This window comes from Pelmatolapia mariae, linkage group LG4, assembly GCF_036321145.2.
Source record: "Pelmatolapia mariae isolate MD_Pm_ZW linkage group LG4, Pm_UMD_F_2, whole genome shotgun sequence".
Lineage (NCBI taxonomy): Eukaryota > Metazoa > Chordata > Actinopteri > Cichliformes > Cichlidae > Pelmatolapia > Pelmatolapia mariae.
In genome coordinates this window covers 5,734,623-5,749,940 of record NC_086230.1, presented here as the reverse complement: position 1 = coordinate 5,749,940, position 15,318 = coordinate 5,734,623, and the positions used below count along the sequence as shown (strand labels likewise).

The 15,318-nt window shown below is 41.2% G+C and overlaps 1 protein-coding gene across 3 annotated transcripts in view; it reads right to left on the bottom strand.

Moving 5' to 3' along the window:
- Window positions 1-14,555, bottom strand: part of LOC134625867 (vesicle-fusing ATPase) — a 63,223-nt gene extending 48,668 nt beyond the window's left edge. For 2 of the 3 annotated variants that reach the window (XM_063471181.1, XM_063471182.1), the window contains exon 1: window positions 14,425-14,552. In XM_063471181.1, the coding sequence (XP_063327251.1) occupies window positions 14,425-14,436 (12 nt within the window). In that variant the 5' untranslated portion in view covers window positions 14,437-14,552. Of the gene's footprint in view, window positions 1-14,424 lie in introns of all 3 variants that reach the window. The other variant, XM_063471183.1, reaches the window with a different exon arrangement.
- Window positions 14,556-15,318: the final 763 nt, after the last annotated feature.

Sequence of the window (15,318 nt, the reverse complement as noted above, 5' to 3'; positions counted from 1 at the left end):
TATACCCATCATTATTGTGCAGGAAGTCGTTGCAGTTCTCCTAACACAATATTGCCACATAAACTCTGATATAGGAGGAAACGAAGTCAAAAAATGTTTTTTCCACAAACTCTCAGGTTTTGAAACTGTTCTAGCATCTTCCTCTGTCATTAAAATGGTGTTAAAAATGGACACACTCGTGTCTTCAACCCAGCTGTGGTGCAAAAACGACCGGTTGAAGTGCCACAAAAACTGTGTTGTGCAAGTATGTGCAAGTATGTGCCATTAGACACCATACTTTTAAGGTTATAAGGGCTGGGTACAATAACCTCAATTTTATTTGAATTTAGAAGCAGGAAGTTTCTGGAAATTTCTGCCACTTGTATCAGCAATCTCTGTTTAATTTAAGTGAAAGTGAAGGAACGTATATTGACAAGTAAATCATCAGCTTTGCTTTGCTTTTACCACAGCAGACCGATACAGTGTCCACATCAACGCTGATGACTCATCAATCCATCAGTCAATCTCTTGCTCCTCTCTCCCTTCACTAATGAACAAGACCCTGACATCCTTAAACTTCTTCACTTGGAGCCGTAACTCATTCCTGACCCACAGTGAGGCTCAACATTTTTCTGGTTGAGGATAACAACCTTAGACTCAAAAACACGTCTGCAAAATTGCCCTAGTGCATGCTGGAGGTCACTAGCTGGTGAAGCAAGAAGAACTACATGTCCACATGTACGAAGAACGTGAACCTGAGGCCACCGAAGCAGAAACGTTCTCCTACTTGACTGTGCCAAGAAATTGTACCCATAAAATTTATAAACAGAATTGGTGACAAATGGCAATCCTATGGAGTGTAGCTCTCACTTTACTACCAGCAATGCAAACCAATCTCACTACAGTGTTACAGGGACTTTATTGCCAGTATAGGCCAGTCACCCTGTCTCCCATAGGATACTCCGAGGGACACGGTCAGTTGCCTTTTCCAAGTCCACAAAACACATGAAGAGTAGTTGGGTAAACTCCCATGCACTTACTCATAACCTTGAGAGGATTAGTCCAGTGTCCCACAACTAGGACGAAAACTGTTTTGCTCTTCCTGGATCCAAGGTTCCACTAGTGGACAGACTATACTGGCATAGAGCTTCCTGGAGAGACCGAGGAGTGTGATTTCTCTGAAACTGGAACATTCTTGAAAATGGGGACCAAATCACCCGGTCTGCCAGTGCAGAGGCAATGTTCCCGAATTCCACACAGTGCTGCAGAGGTGTGTCATTAAAGACAGCCCTACAACATCCAGAGCACTGTTTCCTGGTGAGGGAACAGTGAATCCCTTCCCTCCCCAGAGACCCGTCAGCATAGAGGTTTTTGAACATTTCAGTGACCTCACCCACAGTGATGGGTGAGTCTAAGCATTTCTCCCTAGACTCAGCTTCCACTACACAAGATGTGTTAGTGGAATTGAGGAGATCATCAAAGCTTCATCCCCTTTCTTAGTCGCCTGAGGATATCCCAGAATGGCCTCAAGGCCAACCAGAAGTCCTGCTCACAGTCCTGCTTTAGCTAGTGCTAGGGCTGCCTTTCACTTGGCCTGTCCTACAAGAGTCCCACAAGCCAAGTTTGATAGGGCTCCTTTAGCTTTATAGTTCTCTTCATCTCTGGCATCCACCATCTGTTTCAGGTATTAGCACTACAACAGGCACCAACCACCTTGCAGTCACAGCACCTTGGTTTGGAACACAGTCCACTTGGACTCAATGTTTCCAGCCACCCTTAAGCTACTTTGAAGATCTGCTGGTGGTGGAATATGAAACTCTTGCAGACCAGGGCCTTGGCCAGATGCTCCCAACTCACCCTAACCACATGTTTGGATACACCAAGTCTGTTCAGCATCCTCCCTTGTTACCTGACCCAACTCACAACCACGGGCTGATCAGCAGAGAGCTCTGATCCTCTTTTCACCCAAGTGCCCAAGACATACAGCTACAGGTCTGATGATTGCTAAACTGTTCATCAACCTGTGACCTGGGGTGTTATGGTGAAAAGTGGACTTGTGTACAGCCTTATACTCAAACATGGTATTTGTTGTGGCCTGTTCAAGCATTTACGTCTCTCCTTCAGCAATTTAAAACTATATCTCTTATAAAACCACGTTTTTTTTTTTAAGTCTTCCAGTTAGCCTAAACAGCCGCGTCATTTCTTTCTTATTTGATACACTATTATAGGAAATTATACCTTGTAAAACTTTTCCTTACTGTGTACCAAACTTGGGGTTTTTTGGGGTGTGGGGCCTATCCCTCTTATTATAGTACAAAGAGCTGGGTCCACCTGAACCAGTCCTCAAACTGGTGCATCACAAACCCAACACAGTTACAGATACACTCACAACTCATTGTTTCTAAAGTTCATTAAATTTCATCACAGGTTTGGACTCATTGATCCTACGTGGACTTTACCATAACTGTTACACACAAATTTTTAATTGATTTTTAATCACACTTTGGTAAACAATTATATTGATAATTACAGATAGTAATGAACCCTTAGTAATGTTGCAGTTTATGTCTGGGTCATTAGTGTGTTTAAAGAATGTGCTAAAAATTATTATATAAAGATAAGACAAATGAGAGTGTTACCCTTTGATGCCTGATGATGATAACTAGTTTCAGTCTGCCACAAACCTTTACAATGGCTACTCACATTTCAAGGAATAACAGAACAATGGCATGACCACAGATGACGCACAGAATGGATAATAAGAGTTAAATATTCCAGCAGTTACTGCAGTGCAATTATCTTTTTCAGTTCAACCTGGGTATACTTGTCCACCTGCGCATTTCCAGGTGTGTATGCCCCAGGGCAGCTGTGGCTACAACTGTGGCTTGCCTGCACCAGTGTGTGAATGTGAGAGTGAATGAATAGTGGAATTGTAAAGCGATCTGGTTGCCTAGAAAAGCGCTATATAAATGCAATCCATTATTATTATTATTAGTGTATGTATGTGTTTCTCACTGTTTGCACTGTTGTGCATCCATTTATCAGCTGTGTGGTTTAATGTGAGTGTCTGTGTGTTGCTGTGTTGGCTGCCCAACAGCAGAAAGCAGCTATCTAAATATAGCTGCAGCTCAGGGCTCACAGAGGAAGGCCCTCCACACATCCAGGGATTAACCATTACTCTGACTCACACAAAGACACGCACTTAGACACTCCCACTCTAAACACAAACGTACAAATATTTGATGCACACACAGTATGCATAGAGAAGACATACACATAAGTGGCTGTCACACTGAAGGACTGACGTTAAGTAATTTTATAATTAAGTTAATTAATATGTAGATAAAATGAAAAATATTCCAATATTGAATATCTACGTGGACCAAAATAAAAGTGCTAACAGAAATGAATGTTAAAAATTAGGTTTCTAAAAAACAGAAGACCATCTTTTCCTCTTTAAGTCAACAGTGTAATAGATTACACTCAAGGTTAATTTGAACAAACGAGGGCTATATATTAAATTAATGTTTTTAAAATGGATGATCTAGAAGGTATGGGAATAGCAAGGAAGAATGGCAACATCAGCTAGTAGTGAGAAACATCTGGACAACACCTTAGCATATTTAGTAACGCTAGAAGGAAAATACACCTGTCAGTTCTTCGGCTTTAAATATGTATCAGGACATTATAAAAATCATTTGGTCTTAAAATGATTTAGATACATCAGATGAAAAACAGCAGATGACTAATTACTCAGTCTCATAATTTATTTAATATAAACTAAGTCAAACACTGATAGAAATTCTATTGTCCATTTGCTGCTGTGCTTGTCCAGCTGCATGACCCCAATTTTAGCCAAGCTTTAGATGTCAGACAGATGGGCTCACATTTGACTCTAGAATACTTTGGAGGAGTCTTGTGACTGCAAAACAAGCCCAAATCATCACCCCTCCACCGTGCTTGACAGTTATGATGAGGTGTTTGAATTCATGCTACTGTACATTGTGGCCAAAAATTCAGTTGAATTTGATTTTTATTTATATTGCGCCAAATCACAACAACAGTTGTCTCAAGGTACTTAAGATAGTAATAATAATACAGAGAAAACCCCAATAATCAGATGACCCCATTTGGACAAACACTTGGCAACAGTGGGAAGGAAAACAGGAAGAGCTCTCTGGCAGAACCAGAACCTAATTCCTATAGAACAGTAAAGGTTTACTTAGTTTTTCCACACACTGTTAAATAAATAATGACATAGTGTAATATATCATATTACAGGCTTCATCTGAGCTTGTATTTACCTAATATTAAAACCTCCTAATGACCCGATTATGTTTTATTATGTCCTGAGACATAAAATCTTAGACTTTAATTAAGGTGTAGCTTCGTTTTACTATGACTGTAAATATGATGATGTAACATAAAATGTTTTAAATCTCTGGCAGTGTTTTGGTAAGTGTTGTAAATGAGACTGTAAGCTGCTGAAAACATAACTGTTATAGGCGAGCTGTTAGCATTTCCCCAACAAGCATTACTGTCTGGCCTAAATCTCACTGAAACCACATTAATATGAGTTTCTGTTTGAATTAGCATGAAATTCAATCATCATGAGTAGATATAGAAATTCAATTGTGATCATTAATAAAAATAGATCATTATAGCAATCCGGTTGGGAAAAATGTGGCCTCATTAAAATGCTGCTTTCTTATCAATTGTAGAAAGGTTTACCGTGTTTCTCAATTTACTTTCGATGCCATTACATTCAGAAGGAGAGTTTAATTTTGAATAGGTATTGATTGCCACTTCCATCAGCATAATTTGCTAATTTAAGTCAATCTCCATGACATGGCTCCACAAGAGGAATGGCCAGGGATGAATAATCTTATTGCAAGACTTGACAAGATGTAAAATGGTGAAAGACCCAGGAATAACCAAGATGTGCAAAATCAGTCATAGTTCTACCAATCAGAAATGCAGTTCCCATCCCAGATTAATGCTACAGACTGTGAAAGGCGAGTTCCTTGGCAGCGGGATCATCTGGATATGGATGGTATCCCAAGTGGATGTCCTCATTTGCTGTTTGGCACAAAATGTCAAGATTAAAATTTGTTAAGAATATGATAAGAACTGGTGACTACACAGAGCACAATCCTCTAAGAGATGAGATCAAAATATGTTTGTTGTCTGTTTGGCTTTGTTTATCACAGTGCCTCCCAAATGATGTATCATAAGGAAAGTTTGGGTGTGCCTTGTGATTTTGTTTGGACCATGCATTGTTACTTCAGTGTATAACTGCACAAAAAGTAATACATGGTAAATTGACTTGTTCTTATATTGCGCTTTTCCAAAATACTTGAGCACTCAAAGCACTTCTAACGACTGCATCGGGAGCAATTTGGGCTGCAGCAGACTGGAGCAGCCAAAGATCAAACCACCAACATTCCAATTAAAAGATAACCTGCTCTACCTCCTGACACATTTTTGCCAAACAAGCTAAAGGAGCAAGTCCAATAACTGTCTGAAGAAGTCATCAAATTGTAACATTGTGCCAAACAAGCTGAAGAAGGTCCTATTAATGCCAAACATCTGCTCTGAGAGAAACCTGGCCTACTTTAAAAGACCACTGGGTCTGAATCAGAGGCAGCAAGAGTATTTGTTGGACTGAGTGAAGGTGTGTAATAAGGCCAAACAGGCGAGTTATACGCAAATGGAGTATGTTTCAAAGGGGGAAAATGCAGGGACCGAGACAGCTGGCTACATGTAACACACGCTTATAATGAGAAGAAGAACTTGCACGGCTTGCACTTAAAATGACTGGCTGAGCAATCCCGGTGTAAATTTGACCAGGACTCCACACAGTAAAAAAATACTGGACATAGAGGATAGCTGGCACATCGGATGTTAAGACTCCCAGTCTCTACCATCCTGAAATAAAAACATCCTTCCAGTGTAAACTGTCAAAATGATACAAGAACTACTACAGAACAACACAAGTTGAAAAGTAAGACTTCAGACCAACACAGCACCTATTTTATGTAAAAGGCAGAGTAACACAACCCCTCCAGCAAAAACCCATCTCTGTGAAGAATAGCAGAACACCTTTCTCCTATCCTCGACACAGAGGAAGATTCAGGCATCCAAATAAAAATAAAATAAAATATTGAGCTGCATTTTTAATGTGGTAAATCTATAATTTTAGTACTTTAAGGTTCAAACTGCAACTAGTGCATTTACTGTAAGGTGATGCGGTGATATTGCACAGCAGCATCTTTTGCGTTGCTCCCTGTAACTAGAAGAAAGGAGATCGACTGGGTGCTGCATCTGTTTTCTTTAAAGTGGGCCAAAGGTTGTAAAGCATAACTGTTTGATCAGTAACCTAAAAAAATCCCAGATGAAGACATTTTATGCAGAATGTGACAGAGGAAGTCTTTGAGGATCCCACCTTAATGATGTCTGCTGCTTGGGTGTAGGTGCTAAAAAAAAAGTTGGGAGCGGAGGAACGAATAACAGACTGTTGGGAAATGTCTTCAAAGCAGAAGATGAGTGGGGGAAATTATGAAGGAAACAAACAGCTGATTAGGTTGAGAAGGAGACAGAGACCACTGGGAAGGAGATGCACATAATAGATGAGCTGTCATCTTCTGTAGCCCACTCACTTGTTCAGCTGCACTAGTAGGTGTGCGTTTCTTTCTTCCCTTCGTTGACTGGAATCAATTCAGCTATTGATTCTGACACAATCAAATCAGTGGAGCGGTCCTTGAGAGCACCTACTCAGCGCAGGCTGGAAAGCAAGAATCAGCACTGGCAGCAACAGCTAGATTTTCAATTACATACGCAAAATCATGTGTGAAGGGTTAAATTGAGTTTGGTGCTACAAATCATCCGTCCAATTTCTTAACCATTCCAACTGGAGCATATCCCAGCAAACAGAGGCACAATACACCCCCATCCACACCTACGGCTAATTTAGAAGCAACTATTAAGCTAACAAAGATGAGAAAACCAAAGCACTGGAGGAAACCCACGCAGGCACAGACAGAACACGCCAGCTCCACACAGAGAGGCCCCAAGATCCGTGCTCTTTTAACCACTGCACTGCCGCGCTGCCTGATGATACGTGCAACCTAAGTGTTACAGTATCACCCTGACAAATAGCTTCCACAGCATGAACACCAGGTCAGGGCTGATTCAGGATCAGCTGTAAGAAAAGCAAAACACAGTCAGACGATTCTAACACACACTAGCTCAAAACACGAAGCACTCCGAGAGTGCAAGGAAGCTCACTCTCTGAGCAGGATTGTATTTTGTAACAGTAATAGTCCTGTATGTTGTTTACATTCATATTCATATATTGTTTATAATGCAGTGAAAATCAGATAAGAGTAGCATGACAGATATTTCGTTTGAGTGCACAAAAGGGTAAGTGATGGATAACAGCTCGTTTTATAAGGTTTTAAAGACATTTTTTGAAAGTTTGACCTTATTTGACCTTGAAGATGAGGCTAGAGGTCCAAAGTCCCCATATATCATTCCTTATATGCCTATATGTTGTCAATTCAAATGATGGTGGGAAGAAACATAGTTTAAATACCTCTCTATATTATCACTTTGATGTGTCTTACTAAACCATTTACTTCCCTCCAACCATAACCTGACTCGCTGCAAAGTGGCACGAAAGCTATTATGAGGCAAAGGCAGAATTTTCCCGCATGAATTCTGATTTCAGTTTAGCATTTAACCTCAGATCAGTAGTCACTTACTGCCTCACCATACTGCCCAGGGTCGACACATCTTGTTCTTAAAGGTGATGTAAGGTTTATTATAAGCACTTTGACTGTGGTTATTTATTATTAGTGTAATACACAACTCTGGGTCCTGCTGCTGACTGGTATTGCCGGTAATGAACCCAGAGGAAAGGCTCCAATGAACAGCTGTTCATTCATTCCTGTAACCTGTTACAGACTCTGTTTACAAGCTGTATTTTATGGAGAGTTTAGAAAAAAGTGGGCAAACTCAGTAAGTGAAAACATAATGTGGGTTTTTTGTGATTTTGGAGGTCTGGTGTGGATGCATAAACTAAAGCTGTATGATATGGACAAAGGTATTGAGCCACACTTTCTTTTAATCTTTACACACCTGATCTGTATTGTCAGGCTAGCAGCTGTGTAAACACTGTATCAGTGCGTGACCATAACTTGCTTAAAGCAAGAAACAGCCCAGCCAGGGTTCAGCTGGGAAAACATAGTTGTATCTTTTTTTGTCATTCCCCCTCTAGAGCAAAGCCAACGCAGTGTCAGAAACAGGAGATGAATGCTGGGCTTTTACAAATATGCTAACTCGTGCCGACATCTCGTCCATTAAAGATTTTTCTCTACTGACTTCTAACCTCAGAGCTCGAAACTCCACAAAAAAGAGAGAGGGATGCACTTGAATAAAAATTGCTTGCTGAGAAGCCACACAAGCTTTCCACCTTCTGGGCTTAACGTGTACATTTTGCTGGATGACTGTGCACAACTGCTTTCATAGACTTTCTGAATGTTTCACAGACAAAATCTTTAATGGTTTCTGGCTGATGATAAACAGGAGACGTGGCATTCATGGACTCCTGAACAGCAATCCATCGGGAAACTCCAAAATGCTACAGGCAGCATTTTTCCACCCTTACCAGCAAAGAATCAGAGAAAAGCTGAACCAAGAAAACGTATGAGCTGATGTGTTGCAGTGACAACAGTGATAACAGTGTTGACTGTGCGATCTTCCTATATTATGGTCCCGGTGTATGGTTACCATAGTAAACATGTGAGATGTTAGCGGGCATAAGTGTTCTTGTTTTTCTTGACTAATCATATCCATATCTCGAGTTTGCATGTACTTATATTGAAGTATTTATTTGTATCTTGGTCACCCCTGAAATAAATGTTAAGGCTCTTAGCGGACCTAGCAAGTTTCTTTGATAATTTCATGCTTGCTAGCTTGTGTGGTAATATGCTTTAGAACAGGATTCTCTTGTTGAGACCGTTGTTGATGCCATGACCAGTTTGGGGAACTGTTTGCTTTGTCCTGATATCCTCTGACAGATGACTTTATCCCCTGAAACAGTACAAACTGTGCTGGGCACTTCAGGATGAAGGGTATACGAGTGAGTGTGTTTTGCACTGCCAGCTGGGGACATCAAAAATCATGCCAGTGGACACTTCTGACAAGCTGGGTGACCAGGGGGGAGGACATGCCATCTCACACACACACACACACACACACACACACACACACACACACACACACACACACACACACACACACACACAAACTGCACGCAGACTTGGGGAAATGTGATACATTACTAAGTTCGGTAAAGGGAAACATGATAAGCTTTGTATTCATTTGTGGAACATGCTCTAATGCAAATACACTGCTCAGTGCTACAACAAAGAGGTAGAAGATAATTAATGCACAGTAATGATTAGAATTTAATATAGACAGCAGGATGTTTTCAGTATTAGAGCACGATCACTGATTTCCTTTTATCTTGTAAAATTAAAGTCAAAAAACTGTGAAAAGTTTAAAAATTTTCTGATGTGAATTTGAGGCCCAACGTATATATACACTGGAAGCATTAGATGTTTGTGAATAAAAACATGCACTGTAAAAAGATGATGATGCTTCTAAACAAGAAAAGAAAGAAAAAAAAGATTCTGGGTTCAAACGATTCTCAGGAGAAGACAGCAGCAGGGAGAATTTCACGGTTTCCAGGAGTTGAAGCTTTATCAGCATCTAGCTGTGTGTATGTGTGAGGTACAATAGTATCTTAGATTATTGTATATTCAGTACTGGTGACCATTTTCAACTCAGAGTGCACTTGTTGCCAAATGCAGTGGTCTGATTGGTCAGATCTGTTTATTGAGCTGATAAAATAAATACTGCAAATTGGTCCTTCAAAGTTATGTGTTCAGTGTAAATGGCTGATAAAGAACAGGTGAGTCGGCAGAAAAAAATGTAATGCACAACATCTTTATACAAATTTTATGTGTCAGGTCTGTGAAGGTCTTAAGATTTAATTTTATTTTTTTTACACTGAAATGTAAGCTATTTCTTCATGGCTCGAGAAAGGAAGACGTTTTTTCCTGGTGACAGAGAGCTAGTTTCAATCTTTTAGCGTAATTTTAAGGATTTAACACTCTTACTTTATGCACTTCTTTTAGAAATAAATTAACTGGAAACATCAAAAACTCAGACAGATGCAATCTTGTTTTGTCAGTTTACTTGGAGAACTGAGGTTAGCACAATTAGCTTGCTAGCTAATGCAAAATAAGAAGCTGCTTGTTCCGTTAACAGATTTTTTTTTAAAAAGCATTGCTTCATAAAAACAGCTAAGAACATGGAAATTAAACTAGCCTCTGTTGTCAGAGTAAACTCCAAAGAAGCTGTTTGACAGGGAAAGGTTTCTCTAGGTGTTAAAAAAATCTTAAGAAGCTTTGATTTCTGCTCCCTCTAAAAATGTTTTAGAAGAATTTCCATCTTGAATTTTTATGGTCTTTATGGCCTGTCAGCTTCATTTGTATAAGTTTGCGTTGGTTTTGAGTCTTTGTGCAGTTTTATTGATCCTTTGTGCTCATTTTGTGTCTCTATAGTCGTATAGGCTTGAATAGTTTGTATGAGCCTCTTTGTGATGATCGTCCATGTCTTTTTGTTCTTTTATGCTCTTTTGTCTCTGTGCATACAGGAAGCTTTGGCCACACAATTATTGTTAAATAATGCATGGGTCTAGCTCATGTTAATTTGTTAAAATATAGTACTATGAATTGTTGTTATATACAGCAATATAATGACAAAAACACATTAATAACACACAGGCAGATTCCTCATCTAAATCATGATAAAAATAAAACATGTGGTCATTTCCATGCAGTGTTGACTGAGCTCCTTTGAATGCTGAACCTCATAAATCAGGCAGCAGTCGGACTGTAAAGACATGCTGATAGAGTAAAACGACTGCTGGAGTATCAGAAAACAGTCCCACTGACGGAGGAGGTGCTTCCACTTTAAGTGTGATATAGCAGTCATGTTTTCCACTGACACATGAAATCCGGGTAGACGCAGCTTGAGGCTCGTTGGATAACAGCACCAAGCTAATGGTGTGTGCTTGTGCTACTCTCCAGCTTTAGCATGCAGAGAGGTGATCAAGAGGTTATGTTAAAATACAGTGAATGTACCAGCACAAGGCACACCCTCAATCAGAAGCACACTTGGTTTCACTGTTTTTAGATGAGCACAGTGAGAAAGTTGTTGTGTGGAATGATAAGGCTGTTAGCACTTTGCATCATGACTCGGCAGACCACCTGCACTTTTGTGCTGATGAGTCTGTCTTCAACTCAAATTAATACAAGCTCTGCACTGGAAATGAAGCTGCACTGCACCATTTACAGGGTGACGTGGTAGGATGGGCTTTTTTCAGAAAGCCATTGTGTCGTAGACTTTGTAAGTGACTTGTTGGTTTGATCCATTTGCCTTCTGGCCAATGGTGACATGAGAAGGTTTAAACCTTTCTCATATTTGTGTAGTATGTAGCCAACAGCTGATGTGCTTAGCTCAGCACAAAGCCTGGATGCGGAGTTGGAAAAATGAGAATTGTCATTTTAAGAAGAACTTTGTGCCAGGCTAAAGAACTATTTCATAACATCCATTTGACATTAAACAAAGGTGTTAACCATACTAATTAAAGTTCTGCACCTAAATAAAGCTGGACCTTCATTAATGCAGTTGGTAACACCACTGTTTACCTAAGATTTCATGTTAAAACAACAGAACCTGAGACATTAAGAATCTCCAGGCAATAACTAATAAAGGGGACTTCTTATATTAATTTCAAGTTCCATATTTTATCATCTGTGTCTACAGAAGTTGCTTATTTATTTCACTGAGGAGTCATGTGACTGCTAACTGTGTCATTAACTTGCCCGCCATTTTGGATAAGTGGCAATCATGGTGACAATGTAGGGTGAGTGCACAAAGTCCCAGAGTCATGCAGGCCTACAGACTGATCCACAACCATCTGGCAACCACTGTCGGTGAGGCAAACACCTCTCTGCAACTGCTTTGGGTTGCTAGCAGACTGGTACAGTCACTGGAACATGCTGGGAATCTGTGATTGCCTATTAGTGTTTGCAGACAAATACATGTCTTCCATCCAAAGTAAAGCTGCCCCAGCAACCTGACAGTTTTGGGGTCACCTACAGTTTGAATGGAAGACATGTGTTTGTCTGCAAACAATAATAGTCAAGCGGTAGCTATCATATATAAATCATAAGGAGGTTTTTGGTACAGACACTCCAGCGACAACTGGTGACCTTCAGGAACCACTCTCCAATCAGATACACATTTCCCCTTGTAACTAGTAGTTGTATCACATCCTATATGGCGGACAGTTCTTGTGTAAAGTCCACATAATGTTGCATGAAAAACCTCTATACTGGGATGCGATGCTGCTCCTCAGTTCAGTGTTTCCTGTAGGGTAGGGTTTGTGCTCGGTCATGGACACATAGCAGCTTTAGAGAGTGCGGACAAATAGTCATTACTGGCTTTTCAAGTCCACTTAAAGTTTGCCTGAAGTGAACATGTGTAAGTTAGCATCATAGTGTAGTATCTTGTGAAAAAGTCTTCGCAGTTACAAAAAAATGACAGACACGCATGTATCTAGTGATAAAATTCTGTCACTCTGAGACAAACAGACTTACATGATGCCAGATGTGAAATTTATCTTAAACTGGAGAGCTGGTGGGACAGAGTCAATGCAAATAAGCTGTGGAACACTGAGAATAAGGAGTGAAACTCAGTTAAATGAATTTCAATGTTTGGGTTGTTTATGACACTGCTGATCTTAATTTCACAAAAATTAACTTGAATTATTTTTTGTAATTGAAACTGTGCAGCGCCTGCTCAGGGCAGGTAGAAAATTTTCCGACTGGGAGGGGGGAAATTAATGATGCATTCGCAGCATGTGGGAGAAAAAATCCCCCAAAGTTAATTACATGCAGACAGCTTAATATTGCCATCGCAATTTATACTCGATGGTTACGATAAAGCCATTTTAACCATTGTACGTGGACAAACGTAACACATCGAGTACATTTGATATATTGCCCACCCCTACATCCACCATTATAACAGTGTAGTCTTGGCACTTTCTTTTTACAAAGTGAAAACAAATGTGATAAAACGTTATCTGGTAAGCTTTAGAGAAGATCTTAGTCTGACTTGATTGCCAGGCTAACCATGTCCACTGTTTGCCTGTTTTATGCTAAGCTAAGCTGAGCAGCTGCTGGACGTAGTATCATAGTGATATCAGGTGTCAATATGTTTCTCCAGAGTCATACATGGAGTCATGGAGGTAAAAGAGGCCTGGAATAATGATATATATACATCTGCAAAAACGAGAACATCTGTCAACTGTCGATATTTATCTTTTGTGTGGGCTAAAAGTTCAGAAGCCCTGCAAACGGTATTGTTTGTTTACAAAGATTTCTTTGTTGGCTGAGGACAAAAGGCTAATAAATTACAACACAGACACAGAGATGTTGGTGGCTTACCCAGAATTTCTCAGTATATGCCACCCTAGTGACCAGGTTGCTATTTACTGCATTTACTGTTTCACATCTGGAGAACTGTGTTTCGATGGCAGGGCTGTGCCTCTGTTGCATAATAAAGGCAGCAGTCTGGGGGTATCAGGGTTTAACCCAATAATTCCTACTGCAGTACCAGTCCTAGTGTTATTGCCAGGTGTGACCTTATAACTGGGGCTGTGTGAGAATGACAGCAGGCTACTAGGGCAGGCTGAGGCCGGTTACCTGACATCATCCTCCCTCTGCTTCGACAGGTTGCGCGGAACCTACATATGCACACAGCCCACCAGTCAGCCGTGCTGCTCTGCTGCTTCACACCGCATCCAGCGCTCCCTAACGCCAACACACACACACACACACACACACACACACACACACACACACACACACACACTGGAGCACGTAAGGCTGTTTTCACCCGTGTCACCAAACCACCACTCTGCGCGTCCCACACAACACCGTGCACCCTTCCACGCATCCACGAAGCTTCTCAGTGGTCGCTTTTCACGCAGTCGCGTCAAGGACAAGCAGAGCCCGGGATTAAGCACCGAAGCAGCTGTAACGGGTTGGGGTGGGGGGGCTGGTGGCGAACACACCGTCCTGTCGCAAATTGCTGCACAAGCTACGCGTTATCACACGGTGTGAAATAAACACCAGAGTCCGCAGTCGCGGTGACATTCAGGTGCTCCGTGTACCGAGACCCCTGACAGTCCGCACATACGGCTCGCCCGACATTTTGCTCTGCGGGTGCGCTTCTTTCATTACCAGCCACGAGCCGGAGTGAGAGCGATTTGTTACAGGAATAAACGCAGCACACGGAGCTTACCCGGGTCGCCATCTTCACGGTTGCGGTAGATCAGGGGGTCGCAGTTCGAGTCAGCGGCACACAGGACAGCAGGGACGGTCAGGGCGAAAGGATCAACAGCAGATGGGCTTATAAGCTGCGGCGCACTCGGCTCTGATTGGCTGATTCGAGCGGAAGCGGAGGGGGACGTCACCCTACTTGTCTGGATCTTTGAGCAATTCCACGAGGCAAAAGTGGGTCTACATTGTTAAGAGTGGAATCCCGGTGGATAGCGTTTGCATATTTGGCACGTGCACATATATTAGACAGTCCCCCCCCCCCCCTTTTTTTCTAATAACAATAATGTGAACTCTCTAAATTCTAAAGTGACTTTCAGTGCAGTAAGTGTCATCGCACATTTGGTGTCCTGCCTCCATTTATCGGCTTTTTATTTTTTGGTAAATGAAGCCAGAGCCTCAGATTTCTGCATGTCAGCACCACGGACAGCGCTCTGCCCCACACGCTGCTGAACTGCACCACCCCACGGCTGAACTAATTCAGCACCACGGACAGCAGCGCTCCGAGAGCAGCGATGTCCAGGTTGTATGTTTGTTTGATCGCTTAAAGGTCCTGACAGCAGCTGAGACTTGCTAAAGCGTACAAAGTTAGAGCAGGAAGAAGCAGGAAGCTGAAGAAAGTCTCAGGCAAACTGCAACGATGATCGGCTAACTTCTGTGTTTACATTAAAGAATCATATTGAAACAGCAGATAACACTCTAACATAAACTGGACATTATCGCAGGGGTGTTTTTAAATGATTTTTTTTACTCTAATATTATTCCTGCAAGATCTCTTAGATAACTAGCAACAGCACATTGAAACTTAAAACTTAAAAGCATACTTCTATTCTATTCTATTCTATTCTATTTTATCAAA